This window comes from Anas platyrhynchos, chromosome 6 (genome assembly GCF_047663525.1).
Source record: "Anas platyrhynchos isolate ZD024472 breed Pekin duck chromosome 6, IASCAAS_PekinDuck_T2T, whole genome shotgun sequence".
Lineage (NCBI taxonomy): Eukaryota > Metazoa > Chordata > Aves > Anseriformes > Anatidae > Anas > Anas platyrhynchos.
Genome location: NC_092592.1, coordinates 32,788,091 through 32,803,242, shown reverse-complemented (window position 1 = coordinate 32,803,242; position 15,152 = coordinate 32,788,091). Strand labels below are relative to the sequence as shown.

General features: G+C 54.6%; 1 protein-coding gene across 1 annotated transcript; it reads right to left on the bottom strand.

The window, feature by feature from the left end:
* Window positions 1-10,649: 10,649 nt before the first annotated feature.
* Window positions 10,650-13,385, bottom strand: ADRB1 (adrenoceptor beta 1). Its single transcript, XM_027460473.3, has one exon. It carries the CDS (start codon window positions 13,373-13,375, stop codon window positions 12,062-12,064), a length of 1,314 nt encoding a protein of 437 aa, XP_027316274.2. The 5' UTR covers window positions 13,376-13,385; the 3' UTR covers window positions 10,650-12,061.
* Between the last annotated feature and the right edge of the window lie 1,767 nt (window positions 13,386-15,152).

Sequence of the window (15,152 nt, the reverse complement as noted above, 5' to 3'; positions counted from 1 at the left end):
TGCAAGCCTCGTGCTTCCCCTTTCGCCGGTGGAGAAGGGAATGGCAGGGGAGCCAGGGGTTATCAGTAGACGCAAGAGGGCAAAACAGGAACTGAGGGGTCTTGGCTTTGAATAGCGAGGAGTGTCACCAGGGCGCAGGCTGGTCGCTGGGAGAGGTGGAGGAGGAGGGGGGGGAGTGGCTGAGTGCATCACCCTGGGGATTCACAGCCAAGCCTGGCAGTGCACTGAGGTCTACTCAGGGTCACCATACACCAGCAGCCCCTGTCCCATCCTAATGCCTCACAGAGGCCATGGGAGGCCTGTTTCCACAAGGACAGGGCTTTGCAGCTGGGGTCCAGCACCGGGGTGCCGGGCAGGAGCTGGCTGGAGAAGCCTTTTGGTGCAGACAGCTCGGACAAGCCTTTGGAGCGGCGCCCACAGGGCCATGGTCACGCGGTTCCAGTAACCTCACCTCCCCACTTGCTGTTGTAATAATCCTGTTTGCTCAGTCTTGATGGCAGAAGCCAACCATAACCAAGAAAAAACAGAAGGTTGCCCTCCAGCACCTCTTCCCACTGACAGGCTGATGGTAGCTGGCCGCACTGGATGCCGTCCTCTAGGTGTCCCCATGAAAGCAGCCTGAGCACCCTCCATGGTAACTCTGTTTTGCTGCAATTACACCTGCAACCAATAGAAGCTGATGTAAAAAGATGACATTTTACTGGAAATGAATATGTTTGACTCCAAAAAAAAGAGATCTTCCTCACAGCTGTTTACGTGGGAAAGCAGGGAAACCAGAGAAGGTCCAGAGACATTTTGGAGAGACTCAAAACTTGGGTGGGGAGCACAGGCAACAGAAATGCAACGCTCCTGTAGATGAGGTCTTCTGTTTGACCTCACCTTCGAGACATGGAATCTGTCCTGCTGTTCCCACTCCTTTGGCTTTCTTTTGGGATCCTCTCTGTAGCTCTTCTCAAGAGCATCCTCCCATTGCCTAAGCAGCTTTTGGCCAACAGATCACTGCAGTCACAGATGGTTTTTTCTATACTGGAATGTAGCATTAAACTAATCACTGGGGGATGGAGACAAGCAAAGCAAAAAAAGTATAAAACAAAACAAAACAAAACAGGAATAATCCTTAGCTCATGATGAATTTTGCAGAACATTGTTGAAATTAGGTTTTATTGGAACAAAAATGTATTTATCATATCTGTCAACACTGAAAAATTAAGTTTAAATTAAGACTTTATTTTAGACCCTGAAAATGACCCAGAAGTGATATAATATTTATAAATAGCTTATCATACACCACAGTATAAAAATGCATTTATCCTCTTACTATTCAGTCAATATCGAGTCAACAATAGTCTGGCTATTGTTATATACGAGATGGGCATTACTTTTACCCTCCTTGCCATCAAAACAGAAGCAAAATAAAACCACACAGAAGAGAGCAGAATCCACTGGGACAGATTATCCCGTGAAAAGGGGCACAGAAACCGGTGTCTGTCAGGAAAGGGCACCTCACCTTGATGCCAAAGCTCCTGCAGACCCAAGCCCAAATGACACCAAGCAGCAGAGGCTTCTGCCCCCTGTCCTTGTGTGCAGGCTTTGAGGCTGCAGCCTGCTTAAAGCTGCTCTCCACCCTGAGCCAGCCCCGTTTAGCTCCCGGTGCTGCAGGCGGGCAGCCCTTTCCGACGTCTTCGCCCTGTTGTTCTTGGCCAGGGCTTTGCCAGGGCTGTGGGACTGCAGAGTGTTTCTTGTGCCAGCTCAACTTGAAAGCAAGAAATGCTCCGTGACCCCAGTACAACGCACCCTGAAGGCTCCCCTGAGCAGGGGAGCTAAGCAGTGTATAAATTCAGCCCGACACCATCTGTGCAGCTGTTTCACATGGCCGGGAACCCACGGGACTGCTCACGCTGGCATCTGCCCCTAAGCACTCACAGGGGCTCAGGCACTGAGCTCAGCTACTGAGCGGTCCCAAGACATTTTGGGGTGTGATTCGAGATCTTATGCCAGCAGTGGTGAGGCTGCAAGGGGACGTGCATGGGGGACAGAGGTGATGGGCAGCAGTAGAGCACCACAGATGGGGCTGGTTGGGATGCTGCAGAGGCTGTCGCTGGAGTAGCAGGAGCTAAGGAGACCATGGGTAATGCTGTGAAGCCCCCCAGAGAGGAGAGGTGGTGGGGAGAGGGGAGTTTTGGGGAGCGGGAGGCTCTCAGCAGCTGGGAGCCATGCAGCGACACGGGGAGATAAGGTTGGTGATGGATGGACCTCGGAAGGTTTGAAGGTTTTTGTTCTGTTTGGATAAGCAGTCAGCTATTCGCGCAGATAAGCTTCAGAAACAAAACAACACATCTGATCTGAAACCCTTTGTATCTAAAAAGCAGGGCTGGAAATAGCATGAGATAATTCCTCCAGGGCTTTAGTGCTTCCTGGGCTTTTCCTTCAGCAGCACCGGGACGTCCAGACCCACCGACCCGAGGACCCGGGAGCTGGGGCAGCGCTGACAGCCAGACCCCCCCGGGGCTCAGGCACTCGGCTTGCCCTGCTCGCAGCCTGGGGCAGGGGCAGGCGGGCACGTGGCATCGGCGTGGTCCCCACAGCGGACGTGGGTGGTTTAAAATACAGCAGAGGAAACGCCCTTGCTAACATTTTTGTGTATCTTAACGTATCCGTTGGCAGGGGGCTTGTGTAATGCTGCCTGGTGCCTGATCACCAGCCCAGCTACACCTCGCCGAGCATCCCGCTGCATGCAGAGATCTGCCTTGACTCCGGATGGGTCCAGCACGAGGCTTTGTCACCTGCTGGTGGTGCTGGCACAGTCCTGCCCCCTTCGTGTGCCATGCCCAGACCTGGATGAGGGCTGCAGGCGGCACCGGAGGGGACCTGTGGGTATCCTGCAACTTGAAGTGCAGGGCTCAAGAGGAGCGCCTTTAGAAAGTGCATCATTTCCTTGGGAACGAGCTCTAACGCTGTGCTCTACCCCAGCGGGTTTCCTTGTACCACGAGTTGTTTAAACAGTTTCTCATTATGCGTTTCCCATTCGGACAAAAAACAAACCTGAAAGCCCGCGGCACCGAGGCTGGTAGGAAAAAGGAAATCCTGCTCTGACCATCCGAGCGGGCAGGGAGCAGCTCCCGGCTCAGGCAGGCGCTGCTGGACCTGGGGAAGGTTTGGGGCAGGAAGGGGCAGGTGGGAGCTGCAGAGGTTCGTGGCCCCCTAGAAAGCCTTTGGGTGACCTGAGCACGTTTTGGGCTCGCCTTTGAACAGCTGGCTGGTTATGTGGGGTTCCTGTGGGGTACCCCCTGCTTTGGGATGCTGCAGGAAGGACCCAGGTCTGGACCCAGAGGGCAGCAGAGCAGAGGGCTTTCATCAAGCTCAGGGCGCCTGCCCTGTCTGGGTTCAGCCCTGCATCCCTTCCCGGGCTGCTATTTATGTCTGTGCCCTAATGAGTCCCCCATCCTCCCCCCAGCGTTAACCTCTGCCTTGCCGAGCAGTGTTTGGAGCTCGCAGGAGAAAACTGTTTATGTTCTATGGCTTTGTGATAGTTTCCTCCTCCACCACCTCCCTTCCTTCCCCAATAAAATCACTGCGGCGCGCTCGGCAAGGCCCAGAAACAAAGCGGGGTGGGCTGGACACCCAACCGCTTTTTGGTGAACCCGGCAGGGAAATCATGTCTCTCCCGAAGGACGTCAAAGGCTGAGCTCATAATACAAGGAAACTAGCGTCCACCCTAAGCGAGGAATTGCCCACTTGCAGCCCCTGAGTGTCAAATACAGATGGCCATGGCCATGCAGCAGGCCATGAGTCGTCTCTGGAGGTAGGGGTGTCTTCCTCACCAGTCAGGATGCTGCTGATGGTGGCAAACCCATCTGCTGTGAGGCTCCGTACACTGGAAGTTGCACCAAGTGAGCAGAGAAACGAGAGCAAAAAATAAAAACCCAAACCTGCAGCAGTGTTTTGGACTCACCTAAACGGATGAACAGCGGCAGAAGGCAATGCAAATCCATCACCCTGGCTGCTCCCTGCAGAGGGAAAACAGGCACGCCAAATCCCATTCATTATTCTCTTTCTTATTTAATGCTAAGTAAGTCATTGAACTTTCCTACTTGATCTATCCATTTTCTTTAATAGCAGGGCTGCAGGAAATCTTTTGCTCCTCAAAGGGGGTTTCAAGTTTCTCACTGATATCACACACAAAATACTTGGAACGTCTGAGTAAAAAATAACCGTGTTTCAAAGGGAGGTTGAGCCATGCCGACAATGATAATTTTTCTCTTCGGAGGCGCAGCACCAAAGAGTGGAGGTCACAGGGAATTCGGAGCGCCATTGTTCTCCTTCCAGGGGCTTTATCTGGAGACAGGCGCTGGGACAGACCCCGCGGGGGCCACCGAGCACGTTATCTGCTCCCCGTGTTAATGGCATGCATTTGACAACACCAACCGGTGCATTTACGGGGTGCCTCATCACGCAAAGTCAAAGAGATCCAGGCCGTGCAGGAGCACGAGCACATTTGGTGCAGCGAAAAAGTATCTGACCGACGCCCAGCCTGCTCCGCCGTGCTCCTTGCTCAATTACGGTGATGTACGAGCGTTCCTGAAAGGCACCTGAGATGTTGGGGTGTGATGGCAGTGTTATATAACATGCGATGTATTAATGGAAACCATCCAGCGCTGAAGTTACCCCGGCCTTTTTATCGTTGCGTTCCTTGCTCCTGCATGAAAGGCGTGCACAGGATAATGGGGAGTTACAAACCCACTGCCCGTGGCTTGGTGCCGTGCCACCCCCTCGCAGCTGGGGACGGCGTGGTGCTGCCACCAGGTTCTCCTCCTCCTCCCCTGCTCCAGGGCTCTGCCAGCACCTGATGAGCTCTTCTGTGCCGTGTAACTGCAGCTGCACCCCGGGCAGGCAGAAGAAGAGGCCGTGGGTGCTGCCCTGCATCCCAGCTCCTGCAGCAGCGCCAGAGACACGGCCTGTGATCCCACCCAGCAGATGGAAATCTGGGCCGCCACCAAAACAGATGATCTCAGCCCCATCACTCCGCACCTTCCCATTTCCTTCGTGCCATCGCCCGTGCTCATGCAACCCACGTGGCCCAGCTGAAATAAATCTTTCCCGGAAAGGCTGCTTCGCCCCCAGACGAGCCCGTTGTCCCGGCTGCTGCAGAGGCAGCAGGGCCCGGCCAGGCAGGGACTTGCCACGGGGGCCGGGCACCAGCTCCCCTTGACGGGCCGGTGCCGAAAACCGCAGACGTGTGTTCACCCTGCTCCCAGCTCGCTGGCAACCAGCAGGCAGCGAAAGAGGAACAAAAACTCTCCCTGGATGCTCTGGAGGGGTTTTGAAGCACTGTCACAGTACCTGGTGTGGCCGGCAGTTACCACAGCTGCCTTGCGCCCAATGTTATTACATCAAAGCTCCGAAAACCTGAATATTTTGCGCAATCCTATTGATTCCTGCCAGTGCTGGGAGTGCTTTGATGCACTTTTTTATCCTACCTCCTGTGAGCTAGGCAGTGCTGCCGTCACCCCGGCTGGGGTGGCCATGGACAAGAGCGAGGTGCTGCCGGCCCTGCCGTGGAGGGACCCTCAGGGGGGCCACCTGAGCTCCACTTCTGCAGCCACCTTCCCAAAGCCAGGTGGGACTGATTTGCAAGCAGATGGGATCAACGGGGTTTTTGGCTGCCCCAGACTGGGGACAGGAGCCTGCAGTGGGGCCCGTGGAGCTCGGTCCGGGCTGTGATGAGGGCTCCTCATTGCTCTGCTCGGCGAGGGCACTGCCCTCAGTGGCGTAAGCGAGCTGACGGAGACCTCATTTGAAGGCTCCCAAGCGAGTCGTTAGGGGAAGAGCAGACAAACAACACATCCCTCCTTGAAAGCCGGGCTCGGACAGCGGCCGGGCGGCTAAACAATGGGAGCTTTGTGGGACGTCTCCCAATTTACCTGCTGCCGTCCAAGAGGAAGCGCCCCTCCCTCGCAAGCACAATGCCTGGTTCGGTAACGCCGCGCGGGGACGTAGGCTGGCACACACCTTCGTGTCACCGTGCTCGCCCTCCCACCCCAGCAGGAACACCTCCAAGGTCCCACCTCCCACCATGGCTTCGCCTCCCCACCGGCTGCAGCGGCGAGGAGAGCCGGGAAGGAGCGGGAATCCCTTCTGCTCGAGAAGCACTCGAGAAGTTTTGACCACAAAGCGCTTTAAAGAAATCTGACCACATTGCAAATTGTTTGTTTTCTCTGGTCCCGGCTGGAGGAAGCACAGCTGACAGCCCCGAGGGGTCTCCAGCACTCTCCCTGCCCTCAATATTTGGCTTGTTTCTAGCTGTAGGATTTATTCACCCAGCAGCTGCTGAGATTTTGAGCCCCTTAGTGGCTCTGCCCGCCTCCCTGCCGTATTCACATACATCTACCTCTCGAAGCATCGTGCCGACGAGTTTAGGACCAATCATCAAACTAATTTTGGTAAGGAGACTAAACAGCAGGGCTCTGAGAGAGACACAGGGCTGGGCACGCAGAGGTACATCGCTGCCTGGAGGCGCAGAAGAGTGGCTGACGGCAGGAGCACCGAGCCGGGAGGAAATCCCAATTTAATCTCATTAAGGGTGACGGGATTTGGAGCTTACACGGGCTCGGGGAGGAGAGGCACACCACTACGCCTGCAACACATCGCTCCCTGCGGCGATGGCAGAAGCCTGTTGGGATTCTCCCTCAGGTTGAACCTCGAGGCCGGGACATTTCCCGTGGGGCAGCTGGGCCCCGGAGCGCTGAGCATCCCGCAGCCAGAGCCGGGCACGGCCACACCAGGGCTGGGCCCTGGGCTCCTGCCTGGGCAGGGCTCCGGGCGGCTGCTGCAGGAGCAACGTGAAAGGGCCTGCAGCAAGCTGCTGGGATGAGGAGATGGCAGGGAGAGTGCCTCGGAGTGCCGGCAGAGCCGTGGGTGCTTTACGTAATGAGCACCAATGCTCTGCTTTTCGGCAAGCCCAACCCGCTGAGGTGCCACCACCACAGTGCCATGGGGCTGTCCCTCTGTGGGACCAAGGTTGGGGCTCCAGATGCCAGCCTAGGCTGTGGGAGGTCTCCAGGTCCTGTAAAGCTGGAGGCAAAGCTGGAGCCCATTGGGGAGGAGATGTGGTCCCCAGGAGCAGTTCCCCTCAGTGCCGCGGGCTGCCAGAGAGCTGCACGGCTGCCGAGACGCTGCTCAGGTTCGGTCTGGTTTCCTGCTGCTGCCCAAAAAGAGTCAAAAACTTTCAGGAATGTCTGGGGCATTTTTCAGCTGCCAGTCCCTTGGTGGCACAGGCGTGTAGGGAAAAAGTCTTCAATCCTCCACTCCTTACCCTGAGTTTCTGTGGTGCGCTCACCTGGTGCATCCTACCCAGAGCGGCCAGCCTTCCCCACAAAACTGTATCACAATGTTGCTGTCTCCGTTTTCACTTTTTGCAAATGACAGCTCCAGGTTTGATGCCAGCATCGCCTTTCTCACCATTTCTTCATCCCAGTCACTTTTTCCAGCTCCATCCGACAGCCCCTGGCCGGAGGGCGAACCACGGCAGCTCCTCTCGGGCGGGCAGGCAAATAAAGGGGCACGGCAGCCCCGCAAACAAAAAGCAGATCGATTTCTTCGGTGAGGCCGTTATTGCGAACGGTGTTGATCTTACACTCTGCCCGATTGTTTACACGCAGAGGAGGACTCCTCGCTTCCTCCTTGGGCGTTTCGGAATTTGGCAGGCCCTGAAAGCGAGTCAGTGGTGCATGGGGTAATGCTCCTCGGGGAGCGCACGCTGAGCGCGATCCCGGGAGGTCGCATTAGTGCCTCTGCCACGATCAAACAGAAAGTTCCCGCTGAACAAAGAGTTTTGAGGACTCCGAGTGAAATACGCAGAAGGTGTGTATGTCTCTGCGCATTTGCTTCATTTCACCCATTGATGTGGCTGTAGCAGAACTATTTTTAGGCATAATCCTTCAAACAGAACACAGCTTCGTTCTGATTAGCACAAAGCTGGCTGCTAGTCAAAGGATAATTATTTCCCAACACATCACCTAACGCACACCAGCAAACAAAACACTTATTATTCCAGCTATCCAGTGGTAACTGTTGTTCAGCAGTTCACATTTTCTTGACATCCTCGGGTAGGACTAATTGCTCCGGCTTCATTAACAGAGGTCATTTGCTGCTGGTAACAATACTTTGCTGGAAATACTCTCTCAGAAAAGATTAGATTATCAGGTCAAGTTCTGCTGCCAGTGGCAATGATGCCTGACCGCATTTGGCCTCAAGAAAGCGCTCCTTTAGTTCCTAGCTGCGCGATTTCCAGCCCTGCAATTGATACATTACATAAAGGAAGTGAGTGCACTCCGCTGGGCAGGAAATTACAATAAATGAGGAAAGCGTGCAGCACGGGGAAGGTTTGCAAAATAAATAGCCACTTAAGAGTTATTAATAAAACGTGAACTTCAGACAGGGTTTAGCAAAAAAAAAAAAATAAAAAATAACAAGAAAGAAAAAGCCGATGAAGAAGTAGTCCCGATACTTGGAAACAGAGGGGTGCCCCGAAGGGAGAGCAGCTGCCTGCAGAAGCAGCAGAGCGTGCTGTATCACCAAACGATGGCTGATGCTGTCAAATCCTGTGTGAGCTGTGGGCACGGCTAAGATCCTAATTTTAAGCCGCATTTTTCACGCTTAGTTTCATTGGTTCATCAGTTACAGCTCGGTGTGAGCCTGCAGGCAGCTACCAGCCAGGGTCCCAGGCTTTAAGAGCAGTGAATTTTCGAGACGCGCTCCTGCAGCCCGAACGCTGTTATGCCGGGTGCCCGTCAGTGTATCCAGACCTTGGGAACATCCATCTCCCCTCTTCCTCGGCTTCCCCGAACACACCACGAAATGAAGGCGGGCGTCCCACCTGCTGTTTCCATTTAGGCACCCGGAGGGCTGCAGCCTGCTTCTCAGCCGTGCTGCGCAAACGCTGCCAAGAGAGCGACCGGCGCCTTTGAGGATCCGGCCGCTGACACACGCACGTCTCAGGCACCCTGCTCGAATGATTTTGGTCCCGACAGGCTCTGGCTGTTTCCTCAGATGTATGTACGTTCACTGCAAGCCTCCAGAGCATGTCGGCTGCCCCGTAGCACTCTGCAGGTTTGCTTCTTGCCCGGCAGCGGAGGACAGCCTGTCCCAAGGGGGATCCACACCGCTGGCTTTCCAGCAGCTGCCCATGCTTCACCGTCTGCTGCGGCTTCAATGTGTGGGCTCCAGGCGCTCCCAGGTCACCGAGTGGGCCCTTCTGGGGTCAACGGGCAGCACTCATCCTGCCTTCAACACCTGTAAATCCGTGGTGCTCAGCCAGGGGAAGCGTGACCCCATGCAGCTCTTCGGCAGGATGAGCAGAGCAAATCCTGACCCTAAATTTCCCACCTGAAGTCCTGGTTGAGCCAAAACACTCATCACCTGCTAAAGCCTAAGGAAGGGAGAGCTGCCTGCTGGGGCCAGATCCTGCCCTGCCCTACCCAGCAATGTGCACGGGGAGGAAGGGCCAGGGCTGCTGCTGGTGCTGGGCACACTGCCGTCGTGTCCCGTCCCATCCTGTCCCCGATGCACGCAGCCGCCGCCTCCCTGCTGTCACCAGCATCAGGTGCCACAGTCCCTGCACGTGGAGTCCCGGTGACTTTGCTGGAATCACAGACAAAAAGCAGGTCCGTGGGGTCCAAAGCCAACAAACCCTGCGGTGACAGAGCAGACCAAGCATCCGACCTGCCAGCCCGGTGGCATTTTGAGGAGCCCACCTGACACGGGAGAAACTCCTGCCTGCCTGCAGCTCGCAGCCAAAGCCCTGCTAATTCAACTCAAAAGGATTATTCACCTCCTCAGTTCCTTTATTTTTTCCTTGCATAAATAGCAAAACTTTTTTTTTTTCCTTAAAATACATTATTAGAAATTGCTAAAGACAAATTACTTTATTTAAAAAAAAAAACAAAACGCACAGTTACCAAATCAACCTCTCTCTCTGCCCTACAGATCTCACCTTGGGAAGCACTCTTCCTGGGAGCTGACTTGTGATTTAACTGTGCTTCTGAGTCTAATAAAGCTAAAAATGGCTCACTTTCATTCTGCGCTGACATCGGGAGGTGTTTTACACTGCCTTTTGATTGCTCTAGCTGCCGAGTATTCATTGCAGTAATGAAAACGCTACGGACCCACGAGGGCACGGCGTGCCTGCACAAAGCTGTAGGGGAAGGCAACCTTCTGCACCAGGGACCCCAAAGCTCAGCCCTACACCAGCGGTCACAGCGCGAGCACCACGAGACCCCTTCCCACTCAAGGCCCCATGTAACTTTCAAAGCAAGAATTCTTAACTATTCTGGTCCCCCAGATCCCAGCTCGTACCCCAACAAAAAGGTGAGCATGACCCCGAACGGCGCGGCTGGGGAGAAGGAGCGCGTGCATTATCAGCCTGGAAACACCTTGTCACTTAGCCATTAATTTTAAGGGAAGTGGGCAGACCTCGGTGCAACAGGAATGCAACCTTATTGGGTTTCAAACACGCTTTTTTACAATCCTGTGTCAGGAAAAGCCATTAGATAGAGTTGTATTGGTAACCCGAGCCATCTTTGAAGAAAAACAAATGCTGGTCTTCCCATTATAGGCAGGTATTGTTTCAAAACCTATACAGACACGCTTGCTTGTGCTGCAATGGTATTTATTGCACATACACCAATTACTTACACAGTAGTAAATTGCACCAGAGTATAAATAGGTTATAAAACACACACACAGAGGAAAATGGAAATGTCACACAAGTGCTAAAATAACAGCAGGTTCACGTGGGCACTTGGAAATAAAAATAATAAAAGTCCCTTAAGATATCTTAATTTATAATACGGATCTATGTACAGTACCTTCATAAAATAATATAAAAAGTCACTCTCTCGATAAAACTATAACAGATCAGACCAAAACAGAAATCAGTTTCAGGTTTGGTGTTATTTAAACCTCCGTTTCATTTTCAATTTGCATGTGTGTATGTGTGTGCAAGGAACACCTTCAAAAAACTTTACAATTCTTAATACTGTGCAAAAAACAGCTTTGTTGCCATTTTCCAAAATTGTGCAGTAATTTTTTGTTGCTGCCAGGATTTTTTTTTTTCCCCCCTGTCCATCTGTAATTACAACGAACAAGCTGCAGAAGGCTCATTAACCTCCCCCCCCCGGCCCCCCTTTTCCATAAAATACTACTAGTGGTAGATAAATACGCTGTTTAATATAAACACGGCCCGTGTATTCCCCTGTACAATATGCACAGTTTGAGGTAGAAGTTTCCCAGCCTGACTGCTATTGTCTGGCCACAGAGATAAGCACAACAACTCACTGGTTGCTGATGCAGAGGGTGTGTGTGTGGGGGGGTGGAAATAAAAAAAGCAGAAGAGTTTGGGGTTATTTTAATATTTTTTTTCCCTTTCCAAAGAAAGAGACCTGTGCTCCCCGTTGTTAACTCTGTCACCATCCCAGCTAGCAGAGGAGGGGAGCGCAGCCTCCCCGCGGCGAGCGGGGCTGGCCGGCAGGTCGGTGCGGCCCCATGGGCAGACCTCGGCCACTTCTGCGTGGGACCGGTCCCGAAGGGCTCGGAAATCAAACGGGGGGCACCTGCTGGCCCCTGGCACAGCGGGGACCTGCTCCTGCCTGGCTGCATCGCCAAGCTCCCGCTGCTCCTGCCCGGGCTCCGGCTGCCGGCGCCGTGCGGGGAGGCTCGCCCACGGGACGGGCTCGGGAGAGCGTTTCTCCAGCCCGGCTGCATCTAAGTCTCTTTCAGCACTAAATATAATCTGGTTATCTTTGGGACTGGCTGTTTTTATTTTCTGTCCTCCGGCCAGCGAGCTTCCCGCTTGCTTTTAGCTCCAGATGAGGTATGTCGTACGCAATTCACCTGCTTTTTAGTCGTAAGTAAACACGGGCTCTCTCTCCCCGCCAAGGCAGAGCGCAGCTTGGGCTGGCGTCAGCGTCCCCATCAGCGTCCCCATCAGCGTCCCCACCGGGCTCCTGCCCCGCTCTTCCCCTGGCCCCAGCGAGCCCCGCGCCCCCTGCCCGCCTCCCCCTACCTATACCTTGGACTCCGAGCGGGACGTTTTGCTATTTCTCTCCTCCAGGCTGGACTCGCTGCCGCCCCGCGTGCCCCCGTTGCAGTCGGTCCAGGTGCCCCCCTGGCTGTGCTCGGGGGACCCGAGGGTGCTGATGAAGCCCCCGGGGAGCGGGGCCAGCTGGCCGCCGCTGGCGTGCAGCCGCCGGTCGGCTTTGCGGGGGCAGCAGAGCAGCCTCTTGAAGGCCTTGCGAAAGTCCGGGCTGCGGCAGTAGATGATGGGGTTGAACGCGGAGTTGGCGTAGCCCAGCCAGTTGAAGAAGACGAAGAGCCAGTCCGGCACCAGGTCCCTGTCGAAGGCGTTGACGATGTTCACCAGGAAGAAGGGGAGCCAGCAGAGGGTGAACACTCCCATGATGATGCCCAGCGTCTTCAGGGCTTTCTGCTCCTTCATGGCCATGATGCGGGAGGTCTTCCGCTTGCTGGCCCGCCCGTTGCCCAGGCCGGGCTGGTGGTGGGCGAGCGGGGTGGCCGGCGGCTGCTCCTGGCCGCCGTAGAAGCGCCCCTCGCAGCGGTCGATCTTGCGGATCTGCTCCTTGGCCTCCCTGTACACCCGCAGGTAGACGAAGATCATGACGAGGAGGGGGATGTAGAAGGAGACGACGGACGAGGCGATGGCGTACGCCCTGTTGGTGACGAAGTCGCAGCAGCCGGGGTCCTGGTAGCACTCCAGCGCCCGCGGGTCCTCGTCCCGCCACCAGTGCATCATGATGGGCAGGAAGGACACCAAGGCGGAGATGGCCCAGACGGTGCAGATGATGCCCTTGGCCCTGGCCCTGGTCATCAGGCTCTGGTAGCGGAAGGGCGAGGTGACGGCCAGGTAGCGGTCGATGGCGATGACGCACAGCGTCTCGATGCTGGCCGTCACGCACAGCACGTCCAGCGAGGTCCAGCACTCGCACAGGAACGAGCCCCAGAGCCACGAGCCCCGCACCACCAGCGTGGCCCCGAAGGGCACCACCAGCAGCCCCATCACCAGGTCGGCGCAGGCCAGCGAGGTGACGAACAGGTTGGTCAGCGTCTGCAGCCGCTGCGTGCGCCCGATGGCCGCCATCACCAGCACGTTGCCCGCCACCGTCAGCAGCACCAGCAGCGCCATCAGCAGGCTCATCCCCACCGCCCACTGCTGCGACACGGCCCCGCCGCCGGCCTCCTGCCGCCCCGCCGAGCGGTTCCCCTGCGGGCCGCACTCCGCCGCCAGCCACCCCTCGCCCATGGCCGCGCGCCCCGCAGGAACGCGCCCCCGCTGCCGCCGCCGCCGCCCCGGCCACCGCATGGCCCCGCGCCGCCGAGCCCCGCCCCTCGCCGCGCCGCCGCCAATGGCAGAGGGAAAGGGGAGGGAGGGACACGCCCCCCCGGGGGAAGGCAGCCAATAGGAGCGGGGAGGGGCGGGGCTTGAGCGCCGAGCTGCGGGCGCTGCCCCGGGGCGAGGGGCTGGGCGCGGAGCGGGAGCGTTCGGCAGTGCATGGGGGGGGTGCAGCGGCTTGTTTAATTAATTAATTATCTATAAATAAATTTATTGTTTAATGCCCCGTGTACAGGTTAGTTCCTCCCAAATGGAGATCTATGCTCCCGAGACCCCTGGTCGGCACGGGGGGCTTCCCCCGTCTGGAGATCCACCCCCCCATATACGTGTTCATGCCCCCATATGGATATTTCTTCCCCCCATTTGCACATTTCTTCCCCCATATAGATACTTATTCCCCCATGTAGATATTTATTCCCCCCATACAGATATTTATTCCCCCTATATAGATATTCCCCATAAAGATACTAATTCCCCCATATATAAATCAATTCCCCCATATATAAATTCATTCCCCCATATATATATATTTACTCCCCCATATATATATTAATTCCCCCATATATACATTAATTCCCCTACATATATTTATTCCCCTTATATATATTCCCCCACATATACATTTATCCCCCCATATTTATATATTTATTCCCCCATATATATGTTCCCCCATATATATGTTTATTCTTATATATGTTATTCCCCCATATTTATTTATTCCCCCATATATACATTCTCCCATATATATATCTATTCTCCCTATATATATTTATTCCCCCATATATCTATTTATTCCCATTTTATATATATCCCCATATATATTTATTCCCCCAATTATATATATACTCACCCTATATATTTTAAGTCCCCTATATATGTATTTATTCCCCCCATATCCATATTTATTCCCCACATATACATACTTATTCCCCTCTTTATATTAATTCCTCCCCCATGCATATTTATCCCCCCCCCCCATTTATTTAAGCCCCCTGCACCCTTCCAGCTGGACCCTTAAAATCTCCCCCCCACCCCAGGCTCATGCCTGCTCCACAAGGTCGCAACCTGGGAGCGGAGGATTTATTTCTCTGCCCGCTGTTTGCTTAACCCTGGCCAGTGGCCACGCAGCAGCGGGGACCTGACGCTTGGCTCCCCGCCGGCCCCGTGGGAACCCACGTGGAAATCCCGAAGCGTTGCCGTGCCTCGTCTGGTGGACAGGGGTGGGCCCCCTTGGGTGGGAAGGGCATGGTGCCCTAATGCGCAGAGGCAGACCTTACACCGAATGAACAGCAGCAGGATCCTGGATGGGAATATTTTCCAGAGCTGCTTTAAGTTGCAGTGATGCCCACTGATGGATATTCCGTTTTAGCACAGAATCGACCAGATTGAAAGCTGATAAAATCTTACAGTCTTTTCCCCAGATGACACATTTTGTGGAAGGCAGTGTTAGGGGTACCACGTAGCTGTTTTGTTTGCTGATCCCAGAGCATCGTCCGTCTGTTGTCTGTTCATACCCTTTATTGCTATGGTATCCTGATACAGCCAATAAACACCACAACCCAACCAAATGCCTGCTCTTTGCCTGTCAAACTCCCCTAACAGAGCTCCAGGTGGAGATCCCCATCCCACTGTAAGGGAAGATAAGCTCTGAGGAAATTACAAACAAGCATGCAATAAGCCAGAAGAAGCCTGATCTTGCCTTGCTTCCCAGTATCTTTGTCGGTTCAACAAGCGTCAATCTGGAATG

What these genes read in the sequence shown, in the direction of transcription:
- ADRB1 (XM_027460473.3), bottom strand. Translation starts at nt 13,375, where the DNA reads ATGCGGTGGCCGGGGCGGCGGCGGCGGCAGCGGGGGCGCGTTCCTGCG.